Source organism: Eupeodes corollae, chromosome 3, assembly GCF_945859685.1.
Source record: "Eupeodes corollae chromosome 3, idEupCoro1.1, whole genome shotgun sequence".
NCBI classification, from domain to species: domain Eukaryota; kingdom Metazoa; phylum Arthropoda; class Insecta; order Diptera; family Syrphidae; genus Eupeodes; species Eupeodes corollae.
In genome coordinates this window covers 114,022,267-114,039,970 of record NC_079149.1, presented here as the reverse complement: position 1 = coordinate 114,039,970, position 17,704 = coordinate 114,022,267, and the positions used below count along the sequence as shown (strand labels likewise).

At 31.8% G+C, this 17,704-nt stretch overlaps 1 protein-coding gene across 1 annotated transcript in view; it reads left to right on the top strand.

Annotated features, from left to right (window-relative positions):
- Positions 1 to 6,378, top strand: part of LOC129951551 (protein sax-3-like) — an 85,112-nt gene extending 78,734 nt beyond the window's left edge. Inside the window, exon 14 of the mRNA XM_056063761.1 lies at positions 4,019 to 6,378. Coding sequence (XP_055919736.1) covers positions 4,019 to 5,303 — 1,285 coding nt within the window. The 3' untranslated portion in view covers positions 5,304 to 6,378. The remainder of the gene's footprint in view (positions 1 to 4,018) is intronic.
- The last annotated feature ends 11,326 nt before the right edge of the window (positions 6,379 to 17,704 follow it).

Below are 17,704 nucleotides of genomic sequence, written 5' to 3'. Positions count from 1 at the left end.
ATTTTGTATACAGAAAGGTCCTTCGAGCGAGATTATTGACAAAATTATTGTAACTGATGCATTTTCGAGAATTGTAACTCGAAGGCATTATATCTGTTTGTATATTGTTTTGCTTTGGGTTACTAGGTTTTGGAAAGAGCCTATCTACATACGTTTGTGTGAATATCGTTTCACTGACTGTGGCGTATATGTATTTGAGTTTTGCAATATAATTACGGTTTGCAACTCTCTCACTCTTTGTAGGTTGTAAAGTTTTTGGCTATTGTTTTTCTACAACTTTATACAGACCCTCTTTTTCCCTTTGCTCTATCTCTCTTTAGGCTTTGAAATGATAAACCAATATGTGTTGATGTTTACTTAAGGTTTTCAGGGCGTTTACAGCAACATACAACGGTAATTATTTGCTAGAAACATAAATAATTTATTTGAAAAGGCTTGTTAGGTTCTTTCTCTCTATATAAGAGTATGTATGTTCTTCCTTTATATTTTGAGCAGAAGCATATTCTAACAAAATAACATAAATGTTTCTGGATATAGAGTTGTATAAAGTTGTTGAATTTACATGTCCAGAGGAATTATTTTTGTTACTTTTGTTATTTACAATTTAATTAGTCTAATGGTCATCCATAGATATATATGAAATGTTAGTTTTATACACGTCTACATTTAGTTAGTCAGACAAGGTTTCGTTTCGTAACACAAATATTTAATGAAAGACAAATTGTTTTTTTTTAAGGTAGAGATTCATATAAAATGAATGAATATTCATATGAATCTTGTGTTAAATGACTTCTTATTTTAAATTTTGAATTCTTAAATGTACGATTCTGAATACTTTTGGATTGCAGAGAGAAAGAAATGCTTGACTAACCTTTTGGTAGAAATTCGAATTTTATTCATTTCTTAGAAATAATTTTAATCCATTTTTCTTCTCACAAAATAGGACAGATATTTTGTTAAATGTTAAGAATTTATTTACCTAAAAGATAGATCATTTAAAATGGCTTAACAATAGTTCACACGGATTGTCAGAGCTTACAAGTCAGTTTTCTGACAAGGGCTGTCAATGATATCTTCAAATTTAACTATCATTTGGTTCGATTATTCGAATTAAGATCTACCCATATCATGTATTATGTCAGATGTCTTAAGCAATGACGTTTGACAATTTTAAACGTCATTTAACAATAGCTGATAATGACGCTTCTGGCAAATTTCAAGTTTAGACGGCTGTAAGATATATACATAAATATAAATGTTAAGAATCTATCCATCCAATAGATAGATCATTCAAAATGGCTTAACCTTAGTCCAGACGAGTGTCAGATCTTGCAAGTCAGTATTCAGAAAACAGTTGTTGTCAAAAAACTATCAATATTAACATGGAATTTAAATATCATATTCTATTCAATTATTCGAATTAAGGTCTACACAGATTATGTATTATGTCAAAAGTCTTAAGCAATGACGTTTGACAATTTTTAACGTCATCTTACAATAGCTGATAATGACGTTTCTGGCATGTATTGTCGCAAAAAAATTGCACGTTTAGACGGCTGTAAGATGTATACTTAAATATAAAACAATATTATTGAAAGAAATAATCGGATTGTGAAATGTAGAGGACAGTTGTTGTCACATTTGAGGGTGTGTTCGTTGATATTTATTATATTTTATACTGCGTCTGCACTAGACCCAACGTATAAGCGTTCTTAAACATCTTTTTTTGTATGCACGTTTATTTTTAAACATGGTAAGGATTGTTAACGAAAAAAAACCGTTGAAATGTTTTGAAATAAATACATTTAAGCATTGTTGTAAAAAAAAAGATTGTGTGAAGCTTAATTTGACTGATTCTGTTTTGTATAGCATTTAGTGCTCCTTATAAATTTCTTAACTCTTTGTGTTCCATTAAGTTGGTACTCTTTTTAAAAACCTTTGTCCATCTCCATTGATTGCTTTAAAATTTCAGGTACGATAAAATGACACATATCCTTAAATTCAAGAGATATAATCCTTTTGATTTGAATAAATGCCAAAAATGTTGTTTAAAAAACTGTAAATTGGTTTCTGAGCTCAAATTTCTGTAATGAACTTTGTTTCTTAACCAATATTTGACAAAAAAAAATCAGAAAATTGCCAATCTTTAAATTGATTTTTTAAACGTGTAATGACGTTTGTGGCATTTATTGTCGCCTTGTGGCAATTGTTTTTTGTTTTTGACAAAACTGTCAATTTTTCTAATAATATTTTGATTTGTTTAAGTAAAAAAAATGAGGAAATGTTCTTCAAATTTACTGATTTAACAAAATAAAATATGGATAAAATGATCATCTTCTTAAAACTATTAATTTGTCCAGATTTATTTTTCTATTTTAATTTTGAAATCGAACAAATTAAGAAAAATCGCCGGTCGTCAAAATCACAGATTAGAGTCAGACAGACCAATTATTATTTTTTATTTTGATTTTGAAATCGAACAAAAATCAGAAAATTGGCAGTTTTCAAATATACTGATTCAAAAGAGGAATGTTGGGTAAAATGCTTTCGTTCCTAAAACTTATATATCTATATTCTTCCATTTTAATTTTGGAATCGGTTTTTTTTGTCATGTTCTTTTTCAAACCTACTTACTGTACAGGAAATTCACCATTATAAGGAAAACGCTTGTTAATGCGAAACCGATGTTAAAAAAATATTAAATAAAATAATATACAATTATTTAAACTTTAGTAAAACTTATTTAAATTTTCCTGAGTTCAGACAAATATTGAAATTCAATTCTAAAAGTAAGGTTTGTCTACAAAATCAAAATTTGGTATTTCTTGTCGGAAAAAATATGATAACCATATTATCCACAAATTTGTGGTTCTTAAACTTTTTGTTTAAATGACAATGGGGCTTTAGTTTAATGTCTAAAAACCTTTAATCTTTGGCATTTTTGTTGCCTTTTTATTTTGTATTTAAATTTTTGAAGCATTTTGTACTTAAATATTTACTCGTCCCAATATTTTTTACACCATAAAAATCTTAAAAATTTGCTGACTTTATTAATATTGATGTATTCGAACTATATTTTTTTCCAAATCCCTTCTTTAATATTGTAAAATATTCCACGATGTCTTTTTGAATATTTAATTATTTTTTAATATTTATTTTACTGATGAATCAACTCATTATTTCTTTTATGCCTTACGCTTCATATAAATTATCATAATGAATACTTGAGATCTTAAGTTGATTTTACTTGTGACAAAAAAAAACTACATCAAGACTTACCGCTCGTCCAATATAGGGACGCTGAGTTGATACGTAAAGTGTCTTCCATTTTATTAAAAATTTAAAATACGATTTAATTTAAAAGGGCATAAAATAAAACTAGTCTACTCACATTCTGGCTGGACGCTCCTTAATTTACGTATGTATATATTTATTTATGGCATTCATTAAAACCCACGAGCATATTAATGAAATTCATTTTAAGCGGCTTACTTGCGTCGTATTGTTTTTACCTTTATACCTGCTGACTGATAAAAAGCTTACTCTCCATCCACCCTTCTTTCCCTCGAAAAACACAACTCGAGAAAGAAACATTGGTCTATGTTATAGAGTTTATCATTACCTATATAGGGTTGTGAATTCTGTACAAAAATCCTTCCTTCGTTACCCCCCAAAGGATTTTACAATTAAATATTCATTCGTAAAACTGGTCGGTTGTTGGCCAACACACGCCCGCCACAGCCAGCCGCGGCCATCCGCGTCGCGTCGAATCGCATAAAATTCAATGCTATCTCACCCGGTCACAAAACATGTCGCCCTCGACCAATGCGTCCGGTTCTGTATGTATATGCGACTGCCCAAGCTCTGATAGCTGTACCGACATAAAATACCACCACACTTCGTAAATCGTTTATAATCCATAGAAAATTATTTTCGCACTCCGATAATCTGGCAATTTATTAATCAAGGGTCGTTTACAATTTTCTCATTTTTTTTTTCGGTTTTTGTATATTTGCAGGTACGTGGGCGAGTATTCCAATATTCCGACGGATTATGCTGAGGTGTCGAGCTTTGGCAAGGCCCCAAGTGAATACGGTGGCAGTACAACTGGAAAACATTCCCCGGCCCCCTATGCCACTTCCTCGATAGTTGGTACGGGCCGTTATCCCAACGAATACAGCAGTGGCTCGACCGGATATCACAGCCAATCAACCCATGGCCAACTTTACAACCATCACCAACAACAGCAGAGTTATCCAAATTCAATGCAACATCAGCGATTCACTGGCAACGGCAGCGGTAGTGGAATTGGCTACCATCACGGTAATCACCATCATCAGCATTCGAATTCGTCAAACGTCTACCAAACCGCCAACGATATGTATCCAGGTGGGGGTAATTCAAATAGGTCCACCTATTCCGAACAATACTACTACCCGAAGGAAAAGATTCACATAACCGAGAACAAGCTGAACAATATGACAAATTGCCTTACGTTTAACCCACGAACCCATGTTGGAATGCAGCCAGCCCCGACCACGGCTTCGGGGGTCCTGCAGCAGCATCAAGGCAGCCCCATGGGAACAATAAGACGGAACAACAATCGCTTCAAAGTATCACACCCCCAGAATCAAAATCTGAATCAGAACTTCCTTAGCCACCATTTGGGTGACAATGGAAAACGTGTTGAGGCGATACCACCACCAACCTTGCCGCCACAATCCCATCAGATCAAGTACAATGGCGGTTCTTCGGGGAATAGTGGCAGCAGCAACATTGCAAACAACGCAACCATAGTGTCGAATGCTTCTTCTGCCAGCAAAAGTCTTCTCGACTTCGACTCCACGACGGTAATGGTCGATTCGGGATTCGGCGGTGGTGGCGGTGGTGGCAACAGCATTAGCGGTGGAATTGGAACAGGTTGCGATAGTGGTTGCGGATCACCCTCGCTGTTGCATGCCCAGGACGAGCAACTTTATATAAAAGTTGGCGAAACCAATCCACCGGATAATACTTACCTCAATTGGCGGGGCCAGCCAACGAGGGGCTCGTACAGTCGCAGCATTGGAGCCAGCAGCAGCATCGGCGGCAGCAGCACTCTAAGCCTGGAACAGAATGACAATGGAAGTGATAATCTAATGGCATCGGTGGCGGCGGTGGCTGACAATAGACGTAGACAGGTGTCGGCGGCAGCGGTGGCTGCAACGACGACAATTTCCACAGCAAACGATAACGATGTGATTTATGCGCCATCTAGTGATCGGAGTCTTATTAGTTATAATGCTCAGGTGGATAACGTGTGACCTGTCATCAGTCCTTTGCGAAAATCCTAAAAGCATACAGCAAACTCTTTGAAATTAAAGATTCTGCTCCTGCATGAATATGGTGTGATGTAAGAGAGAAATAATATAATAGAAATAGAAGATTGTAAAGAGGTGGTGGGGAGGAGATGTATGGTTGATGATTTATTAAATAGGGTTGTTGCTGTGCGATAAAGGACTTTTCCTCCATAAAGGAATGAATTCTATTACTGTTGTATTTTTATGTTTTAAGACTGATGATGAGAGATGCCAATGTATGTAGACATAGATAGAAGGGGGACGAAAATGGGGGGAGGGGTATGAAGTACTTGATGCTTGATTTTTACCTATTAAATTGTTCTGCCTATAAAAAAACACACACACAATTATAGTCTCGGGCAGAACTGCCATAAAATGATCCTATAAAACAAAATCCCTAATGTGAGTCTCTCTATATTTTACAATTAAACTTAGATTCTAGTTAGGATGATATTTAACAATTAAAAACAAAATGTAAGAAAAAACGCAAGCAAATTTAATTATTATTAAACATAGTTATCTATATTTAAAAAAAAATGATTATAAAGAATGTAAATAGTAAAAAATACCTAAACCTATACCTACTAAAAAATAGTCGTAAGTTTATTATTATTTGCTGAGAAGACAAACAAAACAGAGTGTTTTTTAACGTATGGCATTAATTCGTTAAATTATTATTATTGTAATTAAAATAATTATGAAAACTATAAATAAATAATACTACAAAAAAAGTTATACGAGTACATATTGTAAAATATAATAATTTTAGGTCTAAAATGAAAACTATATAATTTAAACATCTGATCGACTGTGTAACTTAACTTACGTACTAAAACTTAAAAACAAAAATAAATATTTAAAAAAAAGAAAACTTTATATAGAATATACCTACCTACAAAATGCTTAGAAGAAAAAACCAAAGCTGATGGTTAAAATATTGTATTGTATAATAAGAAAATAAAAACTGTTTACAATGTTAAATATTTCGGAATAGACTTACAAAACAAAAATTAATAAAAATATAAATATATAAAATTAAAAAAGAATTTATTTTATTTAAAAAGAAGGAAGATGCAGACCACTAAGGTTGAGATGTTAAAAGGGACACGTAAGTATGCAAAAACTAGCACACAGTGTCAATGTCATAATTCATTGTTTCCCAAATTTATATATGACGAAACACTCCAGTATAATTTTTGAATTAATATTAACATCCATTTAAGAATTATGTATCAAAGCAGTGGCCTGTAGCCTGATTAGGTGAAAAACTGTTTGTCACTTCGATTTCATTGTACAAAATTATTTAACCACAGCCTATTAGAAGGTGGTTTATGACTCAAAAACAAAATTTCGATAGATCAACTGTTAACTCTAAACAATGCATTTCGTCAATTCTTGGTACATGTTCTCCTTCCTTACCATTTCCCAGCATCTCTCTTGGTGTTAAAGGATACCAAGAGAGATGCAGTGTTGCTTTTGCTCAAAATATTACTTTCCAATTTTCATATCGATAATTTTAAAGTGAGTTTGAGAAAGTTATTAAACCATTTCTATTTGTTTTGTTTGTCTACAATTGTTGGTACAATTATTAGCAAGTTAGAACCCTGTGGTTTTCCCAGAAGTTTTCTCAAAAACTATCATAACTAAAAACAAAAGTGAAAACCAATTTTTTGAGTCATAAGCCATCTTTTCATACTATTTTCGAAAAATCTTAATAAGTTGTTAGATTATACCTTTTTAAGAAAAATGTGAAAGTAACGCTTAAACTGACACTAAAACAGTTTTCAACAGAAAAAATTAAAACATTTTGAAAGTAAGTTTTGTTCTTACAACCAATCGGTCGCTTTAATAATTCTACTATATCAGTTTTTTGAAAAAAAAATCATATTTAAAACAGGTATAATTAAAATCAAAGATTGGATTCGAAATCATCACTCCAAAGCGTAGTGTACACAAAATTAAAATTATTCGTTTGCTTAAAGCATTACATAGAGTCAAATAAAGACTCATATCTAATGAGAATTTTCAATAACTCAGAAAGGTTCAAAAATGAATTGAATTGTATCTACGGAAGACAAAGATTTTTACTTTGAAAAATGATCGTACACGTATTGTAAAAAGATATGTTGAGTTTTGACTTAGCCTTAAAAATCTCGCTCTTGGTTGTCTTTATTATTTTTAAAGTTAAACATCATAAGAACCTCATGTGATAAAAAATGTAAAGCAGAGATTTAAATTCAGGACACTAAAATCTTTAAAAAAAAAGTATTGTTTTATTTTGAATTTGAACTGAATTTGACATGTCTTGTTAGATATTTTACTTCGGTATAATTTACATAGGTTTTGTTAAAAATTGAATACATTATTATGAACAAATAAAGAAATGTTCTTAAAAATCTTCCATGATTTTGGGTTAAAAAATTCGCATTTGAATATAACATATGAAAAGGAAATGATTATTTAAAATATTTAGTGTTTCTTAAGCCTACGAGAAAGTTCCTGACATTCAAAAAAACGTAATTAAGTATGCGGCGATGTGAAAATGTTTTACCCCATCTCATAATTTTCCATTGGCAAACAGACACATATATTTATAAAGTATGCAATTAATAATTTAAGCTAATTTTTGTTTATTTTTTTTTATTTTTTGTGATGTTATAAACTTTTTGTATTAACCAAAAAAATATCAATACCTTGATTATTTCTCAAAATATTTGAATCAAAAATGGATTCGTACTTATTTTTAGTTGTTTTTTTAAAAGTTTTTATTTTTTACAATACAATTTCATATATGAGCTGAAGGTAATAGTATTTTTTAGTGAACTATTCGAGTTATAAGTAGTAGCCGTGGCGTAATGGTTATGGCGGTGGGCTGTGATGCCAGAGTTCCTGGGTTAAAACCCTGCTTGTGTCATTTTAAGTTGTTTTCACTGCTACTTTCTCTAACGAGGTATTGAATCGGCTGAAAACTGTAGGTCCCCTCTGTTACTGACAATATTATTAGCACACAGGAATAAGAGAGTTGTCACTAGGTCCTAGTTTTCAAATGACTGTTGCTCCACCTAATTTTTAACTTTTTAATTTTAACTTTGTTCCGCCTTAAAGTCAATAAAAAGCAGATTTTCGGATTTTATATTTTTATTAGAAAATACATAAATAAATCAAGTACTTGCATTAACCATTCATTATTGTATCTGTATTTAAGTACATAGGTTGTTCTTTACTTAAGTACCTTAAAAAACACGACATTGTTTTATCATCAGGAGCGAAAACAAACAACGCAGATAGTCGTCAGACCCGTGAACATGCCACGTATAATTGACCATCGGAAAGACATAGATGATCAAGATTCAAACCACAAACTTTTAAGGATTTGCCTTGTGATTTGTTGATGGTCATGACGGATCGGAAATTGAAGTATTTTTAATTCAAAGGGCATGTCGGTTGGGATCATCGGGACCCTCGGAATGAGTACTTTCCAAACCTTTAAATTTTCCTTTAAGTATCGTCGCATACATTACGTTGTTCATCAATTTTCTAACCACCAAAAGCGTACACTTGCGTAGTTTCGGTTGGTTTATGTTTCGAAGCATGATTACTACGGAAAAATCTTCACCAGGTGTATCATTAAGCAATGCAACTCTGATGTTTGTTGTCAGCTGCAGTTTCTTCACATAGCGCCAAAGATTCGACGATTTGAGTTAAGCATCTATTTTGTTGGAATCCGTATAGATCTTAGAATTACCGTCACTGTTTGGCGGAAATTTCTAGACAGTAAGAGCATTGCTGCTCTAAAACATATCGAGTCATTGTGTAAATCTCCTATATCTAAGTGCTACTAATGTACGTATATGCGGCATTGCGCATTCGTGCTAGATAATGATTTTCGATGCCGATAAAACTTTGGCCATTGCTGAGTCTTTTGCAATATAACACGTTGGTTCTTCGATGTTTTGAAGATTAAACGGTGATTTTAATGCTAAATGAGCCGTACGGCATCCTTTTAAAAATGTGGCTGTTAATCCAGAAGAAGCAACTGCAACCGCTATGTTGGATCTTGCATGAACAGTGGTTAAAACTAATGACATGAGGAATGTCTTACCAGTTCTACCAGGGCATCCAGGAAATTTAAACCACCATTTTCATCATCGGTTGCCTTTATTAAAGTATCATAAACTTCCTTTTTTTGGTATTCAATAGGGCTACATACATAGAGTAAATCACGATTATGCGTTTTGTTATTCCAAGTCCGATTCGTGTTTATTATACCATGTTTTATAGTGACTGACGGTTTATGTCAAGTCCCACGGGAACGCTTTATCCGTTTCTTGGCTCTTAGCCATACCCCAATTTCATATTGGTACAGCCGTTTTTTAGTTATAAATAGTTTAACTAACACGGTTTTGTATATATAAATAAAGAAGATGAATGTTATGAAATGTTATATTTGTATATTTTAGTTTTTAAATTAAATTTGAAGAAAATTCATCCTAGAAACTACACTCAATGTTTGTTTTATTCGGATTTCAATAAAAAAAATATGGAACGGAACATATTGCTCTGGCTCCTGCTACGGAATACCATATGATTTTGGAAAGTGTAAGATTGGGTTTTTTTTCCAAAATGAAATTTCAGAATTAATTTTAAAGAGTGTTCTTAGGAGTTTTCTCAAAACCCTTTAGAATCGGTCAAAAAATAAATTATATGATATCATATTTTTAAAATTATAAAAAACAACAATGTTTTGAAAAACAAACTTTGTTTAGTTTTTCAGGACTATCTATAAGATTTTTAAATTTTCATACTTAATGACTTTCATGACTATTATTGAAAACAATCAATCTCATCGTACGACACCTTGCACAACACTTTTTTGTAGGAAATTAAAATCGTGCACTTCTTTCCTGTAAGCTTTCCATTTTTCGAGATTGAGAAAAAAAATTGTAAAACGTTCAATTTCGATAAAAACCATTAACTGGGCGGGATACTATAAATTGCTTAAAAAACTCAAGAAATTTGAATAAAAAAACTTAAATATATATTATATAAAGAAACTTAAAATACTGTAATAACTTAAAATAGTACCGTTAAGGGCTCAAATTATCAAAGAATTATTTTTTTGATAATTCAGACAAATTCCACCGAAGAATGCATATTTCCATATACACAGTTTTTGGACATAAGGACATTGAACGAATTTTGGTTTAAAAATTCACATAACATTACGTTTTTTGACAAAACTAAAGTTTTTTAACCAATTCGGTTAGTGTTCAATTTGTATATTTTATTTATTTAAAAATTAAATCAGGATAAACTGCTTACTTATTTCTAAACACATACTGCGAGTAGATATGATACAAGCTTCAAGTTGCATATAAACTATCGAATTCAATAAGGAACGTAATTGTGTTTCTAATCAGAATTCTGATAGTTCTGCACAACATTATTAAAATTAAATTCTTCCATTCCCTTCATATCATAAATACACTCGTTTCTGTATTAATTAGCAAAACCCAATAATTAATTTCAAAATAGTTTTACAAATTTTGTTAAACTTGCAAACTATTTCAATTTTCATCAACCAATTAATAAGTTGACTCTGATGGAATTCCGAAATAACATTCAATGATCCCCTACAACCAACATGATATCCTTCTAAATATTACTAAATACCCAAATACAAAATTACAGTCTGTTGTCTTCCATCAACCATGATGTCGTCGTTGACTGACCATAAACTCAAAAACATCCTATACTCCTTTATCAACTACTGTATCCAACTATATAAACTGACTTAACTGGGAGTCTTTGTCTAATTTCCATACCCGCCTTAATCGATTATTATCTGACCCTCTCTCGGGTTAACTTTAATTAAATAAGTTATGTGCGGTTAAAGGACCAAATGCTTCTGCTGTAGGTACTCTTGTATAGCCTTCCAAATACCCATACCCATATACTATATTTATTTATAAGAACATTGTGTGATGCGATGTAACGGAAGTTGTTTTGATCCTTCATCTGTCACGTTTGAATACTAATGGATTGATTAGGAAAAGGTCAAAACTTAAGCTTTTCTTTGATGGCTTGGATGGCCTGAAACAACATAACAGAGAGACCATCAATTTAAGATGGTGGTTGGTTATTCTTGTACTTCCTTATACATTCATAGCTCTACATAAATTCTTATCGTTTGTCAAGTTTTACAAGAAAAATAAATCTGTCTATTCGACCCTTTTTCCTCATCGTCCTTCTTCCTTCTTCTTTTGCGTTTTTTTTTTTGAATGATATAAGCTTTCACGCAAACAAAACACCACAAGTTTATGATTTATAAGGATTCTGATATTTTGCTCCCTCACTTTTGCTCCCTTTGAAGGCATTTATAATCCTGCGAATATAGTCAAAAATATGAATCCGGTTTTTTTTTTTGTTGGTGGTAGGGATATGATTGAAAATGAAAATGCATGTTAACCCCATAGATAGAAAATGGCTTATCTCACTTACAATTGCTTTCCCCATTCCCATCGCATACATCAGGAAAAGTGACGAAAAAAAAATATTTCTTTTCTTATTTTTGAATGGATTTCGCATGAAAAAAGGGCTTAAAATTGGTCCGCTCTCTATCGGTGTTCGGTATTTGGTGTTGGATATATTCCCTGGGACAGCACAAGCCAGCAAGGATCATCTGACCTGGCTCTAAGGCAAAAATCGTGTTAACTATCCATTAGGCAATATTTCCAGATGATTTAACACCTTCCACATGGATGAATATTTTCGGGGAATCCTCCTCTGTTCTTCGTTTCAATTTTTGTTTTTTTTTTTTATTTTGTCATCTCTATATCACGTTTTTTCCGGGATGTCCATGTCCATGGAAAGGATGTTTGTTAGTCTACACACATATGCTAAGCCGGTTGGGTATAGTCGTATGCGATGTAGAAAAAGGGTCCTACGACTAAACTCTACAATTATTTGTTGTACCTAACCTACCTACAATTTGTGTATCGAGGAAGAAGAAATCGAAGTTGGATTATCTATAAATTATGGCATCGACGACATCCAGGCATAGGACCAAACGACGAGAACGAACGACGACGACGTAATGACGCCCGAATTTGTTGATAGCTGTTCTGCTTGGTCCTTCTAAAGGGGATTGTGCACTTCAAACTATGCCTCGTTTTGTCGATGATTAAAATGTACACGCAACCTTCGAAAAAGAATTCTGTGAAAATCTATGACTGAGATGGTGGTTTATGTCAAAAACAAGGAAAGTATAATTGAGGTACTCAAGTGAAATGAAAGTGTCCAAGGGGAATGCCATTTTCTTTTATGAGTCGTCGATGTCAAAAACACACTTTTCTATATACGATTGCTTGTTAGTGACTTAATTTATCGATTATGTGTTTGAAAGAGACATTTTGGAAAGTAATTATTCAACTAATGATGTGGAATGCGATGTAAGTCGGTATGATTATGTTGATGAAGAAAAATCGTATGTAATATGAAAATCTGAAAGCAAGGACTACGAGTATTAGGATTTAGCTGCGAGAATAAAATTCAGGGATTTGAAAGCTTGCAAAAGTGCCTCAAGGTTAGAAATTATGGTATTTAATTGTACTTACTTTTATTTTAACCCCATTCGGTCATTGAGATGGAAAGAATTCTGGTGGAAGACAAATGTTATAATTTCAAAATTTAATTGAAATTTTATAGAATTATTCGAACAACCAGCAACAATTCTAAAACCCTAACAATAAAATGGCTTTCTTTTTCAAAAAGTACTAAGCTGATTACTGTTGGGAAGACATTGTTGGTGAGAATAATGCGAACACTTCACTGACTAAGAATGTTAAAATTTAAGAAAAAATCAACTGACAATTATTTAGAAATTTTTACGCATAATTTATCATCGTTGGTCCCATTTGTTTGAATTTTTTGATTATTTGGAAGTATTAACAACAATATTTTGTATTAGGAAAACATTTGACATTTTTTAAACGATATTTCCTTTTTTATTTTTATTCATTGACTATTAAATATTTTGTATTTCATATAAATTTTATGAAAAGTTTCAATGTATGTGATAGTATTTTATTTAAGTTAATTGCATAATGTGATTGTGAGATATATGAGACCGAACCAAGTTTTTAACTCCCATTGTAGCAGTCGCTCCAAATTTTTAAATTGATTGGTACGATTTTCCTGATCCTTTTTTCGAATTCTACAAATGGCGATCTCAAGGCAACCTAGCCTGACATCCAATTAGCGCTGTAGTGCGCCGTTTTGATATTTTCGTAATCTATATTTCTATAATTGGCAAAGGAATTGACTTAAATTAACCTTTGTTCAACATATTGCACTGTCTTGTAGAATTGATAAGAATTTAAAAATAACTAAACTGGACGTTTTAAAAAAAATAAACATAATTTAATATTATGAAAAATTATGTTTTGACATCAAAAATACAAATTTAGTACCAGAACTTGGTTAAAACTGTTTATCCGAATGTTTTGTATGGGTAGTAATACAAGGAGCTGAAAATGAATTAACATCCCATAGGAAGTTATTGCAATGGGTCCGATTTGTCAAATTGAAAATTTTGACATTTCTCGATGTTTCTAGGTCTCTAGAAGAGATATAAGAGATTTTTAGAAAGATGTCTGTGCGTGCGTGTGTTCGTACATTGGTACGTCCGTACGTTCCCGAACCAGAAGAGGTATCGACTTCAAATAAACTTTTTTATAAAGATAATAAAGTAGAAAGATGAAGAAAGGGCTCTCAAGAAAATTACGTCGGTGGTTTTTTTTACCATAGCAATTTAAAAAAAATGCGAAAATTTTTGTTAACCCTAAATATCTCACTGACCAAAATTTCTTAAGACTGAAATTAAATTGTATATAGTATATTGTAACGCGATACTAAACAAATATATTTTTGAAAAAAATCCAATTAACGGCTTTTTTTATAAATCAAAAAAAAAAACTAAAAACCTTGAAAATCTTACGAATGAAGACCTATTTTATCTCCAAAATAATTTTGTGCAACGAAAAATAACGTTTTTAACATAAGGTTAAATTTTGAGAAAAATCGAATTGACAGTTTTTTATAAAAAAAATAACATTAAAAAACATTACTCCAAATTGGTAAAAATTGAATTTCGACTAAATTATCTTTTCAAAAACTTGAGATATTGGCTTGAAACTACTTTTATTAAAAAATATTGTTGTGAACTTTCAGAAAGATTTTAAGAAAAAAATGAATTGATAGTTTTTTTACAAAAAATAAAAACCTAAAATAAAAAAATAATAAAACTTGGTAAGAATTTACTTTCGACTCAAATAGCTTTTCAAAAATTAAAAATACTGTCTTAAATTTTATTTTTATTTCAGAGAAAATATTGTTTCGATATTCAATAGGTTTTTTTTTAAATCCAACGGTCCGCAAATTCGGTAAAAACTGATGTTCGGTTCTTGATATCTCTCAAGTTATTTTATCAAATTTGTAAAAATATAAGAAATGCTACTAAAATTGGTAAAAATTTGTTTTCGACTAAAAATCTATTTAAAAAATCTAGATTTTCAAACTAACTATATATGAAAAATATTGTTAGTAATTTTAATTTTTTTAAGAATAATTCAACTGACAACTTTTTTAACCCAACACGAAAACCTACAAACTTTTAAGCAAGACAAATCGAGAGACGTGATGGAAGTTATCAGTGTGGGTCACATTCCAGCCTCTTTTTTAAAATATGTTTGACATTTTTGATCATCAAATATAATTAAAAAAATGTATGCAAGAGCTTGTGCAGTGAAAAAAATACAAAGAAAAATAAATTATATTCTGCACCCCTCGAATATTCAGCGAAAAGTGAATTTTCAAAAATAAAGTTTTTATTAAATGAAATTTTTTATTTAAATTTCTTTTCAATCCGAAAATACTTTTTTCTATATGCAAGTAAAGATTTAATCTATCAAAAAATTACGTGGCAGCTGAAAACTACCCTTTACCACCCACCTTCCCCTAATTGTCACAAATGTTGAGGTCCCCCATCTGTTATTATTTTTTAATTATTGTACCCATCAAACTTATTTTTGATCTTTGATTAGTATTGGATTGTTCACACAATTTTCCTGGATTAAAAATAATCTATAGTGAAAAATAATTTCGATTGAAAAGTGTGGAATGATACCAACTTTTGGTCGAACTAATTTATTTCTTTTGTATGATTTTGTTGCCTGTTGTAAAGATATCTTCCTACAAAAGGTCGTTCAAAGACTTTTTGGCATTGATTGTAGGGAAGAAAATGTACCATTAACTGTCATATAGAAAAAAGTTTGTTGGCAAAACTTCTTCAATATTAAGCCGGTGCTCAATTCTGCATGTTCTTCATGAAAAATTGATATGCACAATAGAAGTCATAGATTTGCAATATTTTAAGGATCCATATTGTAATTTTAATCGTACCTTCACACTTATAAATAAAAATATGTCCTATTGACTGGATCTGGATGTCGTAAGCACAGAGGTTAAAACCTATTTTAACATTTTGAATTATAGCCGTTAAGGTAATTCAAATTTTGAGTACAATTTATTCTTTTGACATCAACCTATTCATAATAAAAACACAAATATATAAAATAATAGATGGAGTAGTGTCAAAAAAGACACCCCAAAGGTTTTACTCCTCATCTTCTCCAAATTTCGCATCCTGAACAAACTCTAGCAGGTAGGGGCTACAAAGGTAGGCATATAGTGTCATTATTCTTCAAAGCTTCACTTATATATTTAAAACTCTTAACCTTAAACTCTCGTTCGAAAAATAAATCACCACACATCTGCCTTAATCTAAGCCCGAAAAAAAAACAGCGCAAAATCAATGATTTATATTTTTCATATTTCCGCACACATGCGTTTGCTGTTGTTTTCTTCTTTTTTTGTGTTCTTAACGCTTCCGCCAATGAAACATTCATTTCCTTTTTGAAATACAATTCCCTGTCAAAGGAGTTCCATAAATTATTGTCACCAAGCTCATCCCAAAGAACCCAAAGCTGTTGTAAACTAGGCCATGTGATATTCCAAGAAAAAAAGAAAGCAGCAGTAAAATAACTTTCCACTTCACACCATGTTAACCACACCATGTGGTCTTGAAATACTTCTTTAACTTTTTTTCTTCTAAAAATGAATGCAAAAAATATGCCATGTCAAAATATTCAAAGCCAAAAAAAACAGGAAAAATAAGAATATACTTTTAGCTATTATACAAAAGTACAACTCGTAGGTATGTGTCGTTCCCATAGAAGAAAAAATTGAAGTCCTTAAAGACAGTTTGTAACAAATTTACATCCATCAGATCCAGACCAAAAGAAATGGTCTCCATTATTAATATTATTACTGGCATTATGAACTTGAACGCAGAAATGCCGAACAACATAAATCTTGTCAAAACTTACAATATTCAGAATTCAGAGCTCGAAGCTCTCAGCTCGCAGCTCACAGTTCGTCTTTGGCATACATACACAATCACCAAAAACGTAATCATAACTTGAACAAAAATAATAAAATTGAGAAACATACCTTCACATAATAATATTTTGCCATCATCGCAGTGTTTGAATGTGAAAGCTGAAACTCCTCAACCTCTATAACCTACCCATTAAGCAAGCAGTCAGCCACCTTCGTCGTCGTCGCTAAGGAGGTGTTCTCAAGGACTTCTTCGAGTAAATTTCCTTCCCATATAAAGGCAAACATAACTATAGTACATGATGTAAGTATACGCACCTCCAACTGTGTTTGTTGCAACATCATTCTTCCCACAGAGGCCATTACCTTTAACAAAGACCAAAACCATAGTCCTTTCAAACCACCGCCTACCCTATAATAGCGAATATATGTCTGTATAGGAAAAAAGCCACCCTACACATTTTGAGTCATGCTGTGAGTCGGAGATTCTCAAAACACAGGGATACAGAGAGGAAATCCTTGAAGGAGATGAGAAGGAGAACTTTTTGAAGATGATTTTCATTATGGCAATAAAGTATCATAACCGAAAGTGGATATGAATTTATCTTGAAGATTGTTCACTGAACCAGTTATGGAGTGGCATTGCATAGTAGTTCAGAAGAAGAAAAAAAATCTTTTATGGAATTTTATTTCAGTATATAAGAAGCTTATACGAATACCTTCTACATACATACATACATAAAAACATCAAAACGAAGGACGCCCCATCAAAATTAAGTTAGCCTTTAACTTGTTAATATTGCTTTTGGAAACGGTTTACAATCTTTACGTGTTTATTTTTTTTTTCGGAAAACGGACAGAAATGAAGGCGGCAAAGATTGACTGGTGCAAAGAAGGATATCCTGTAA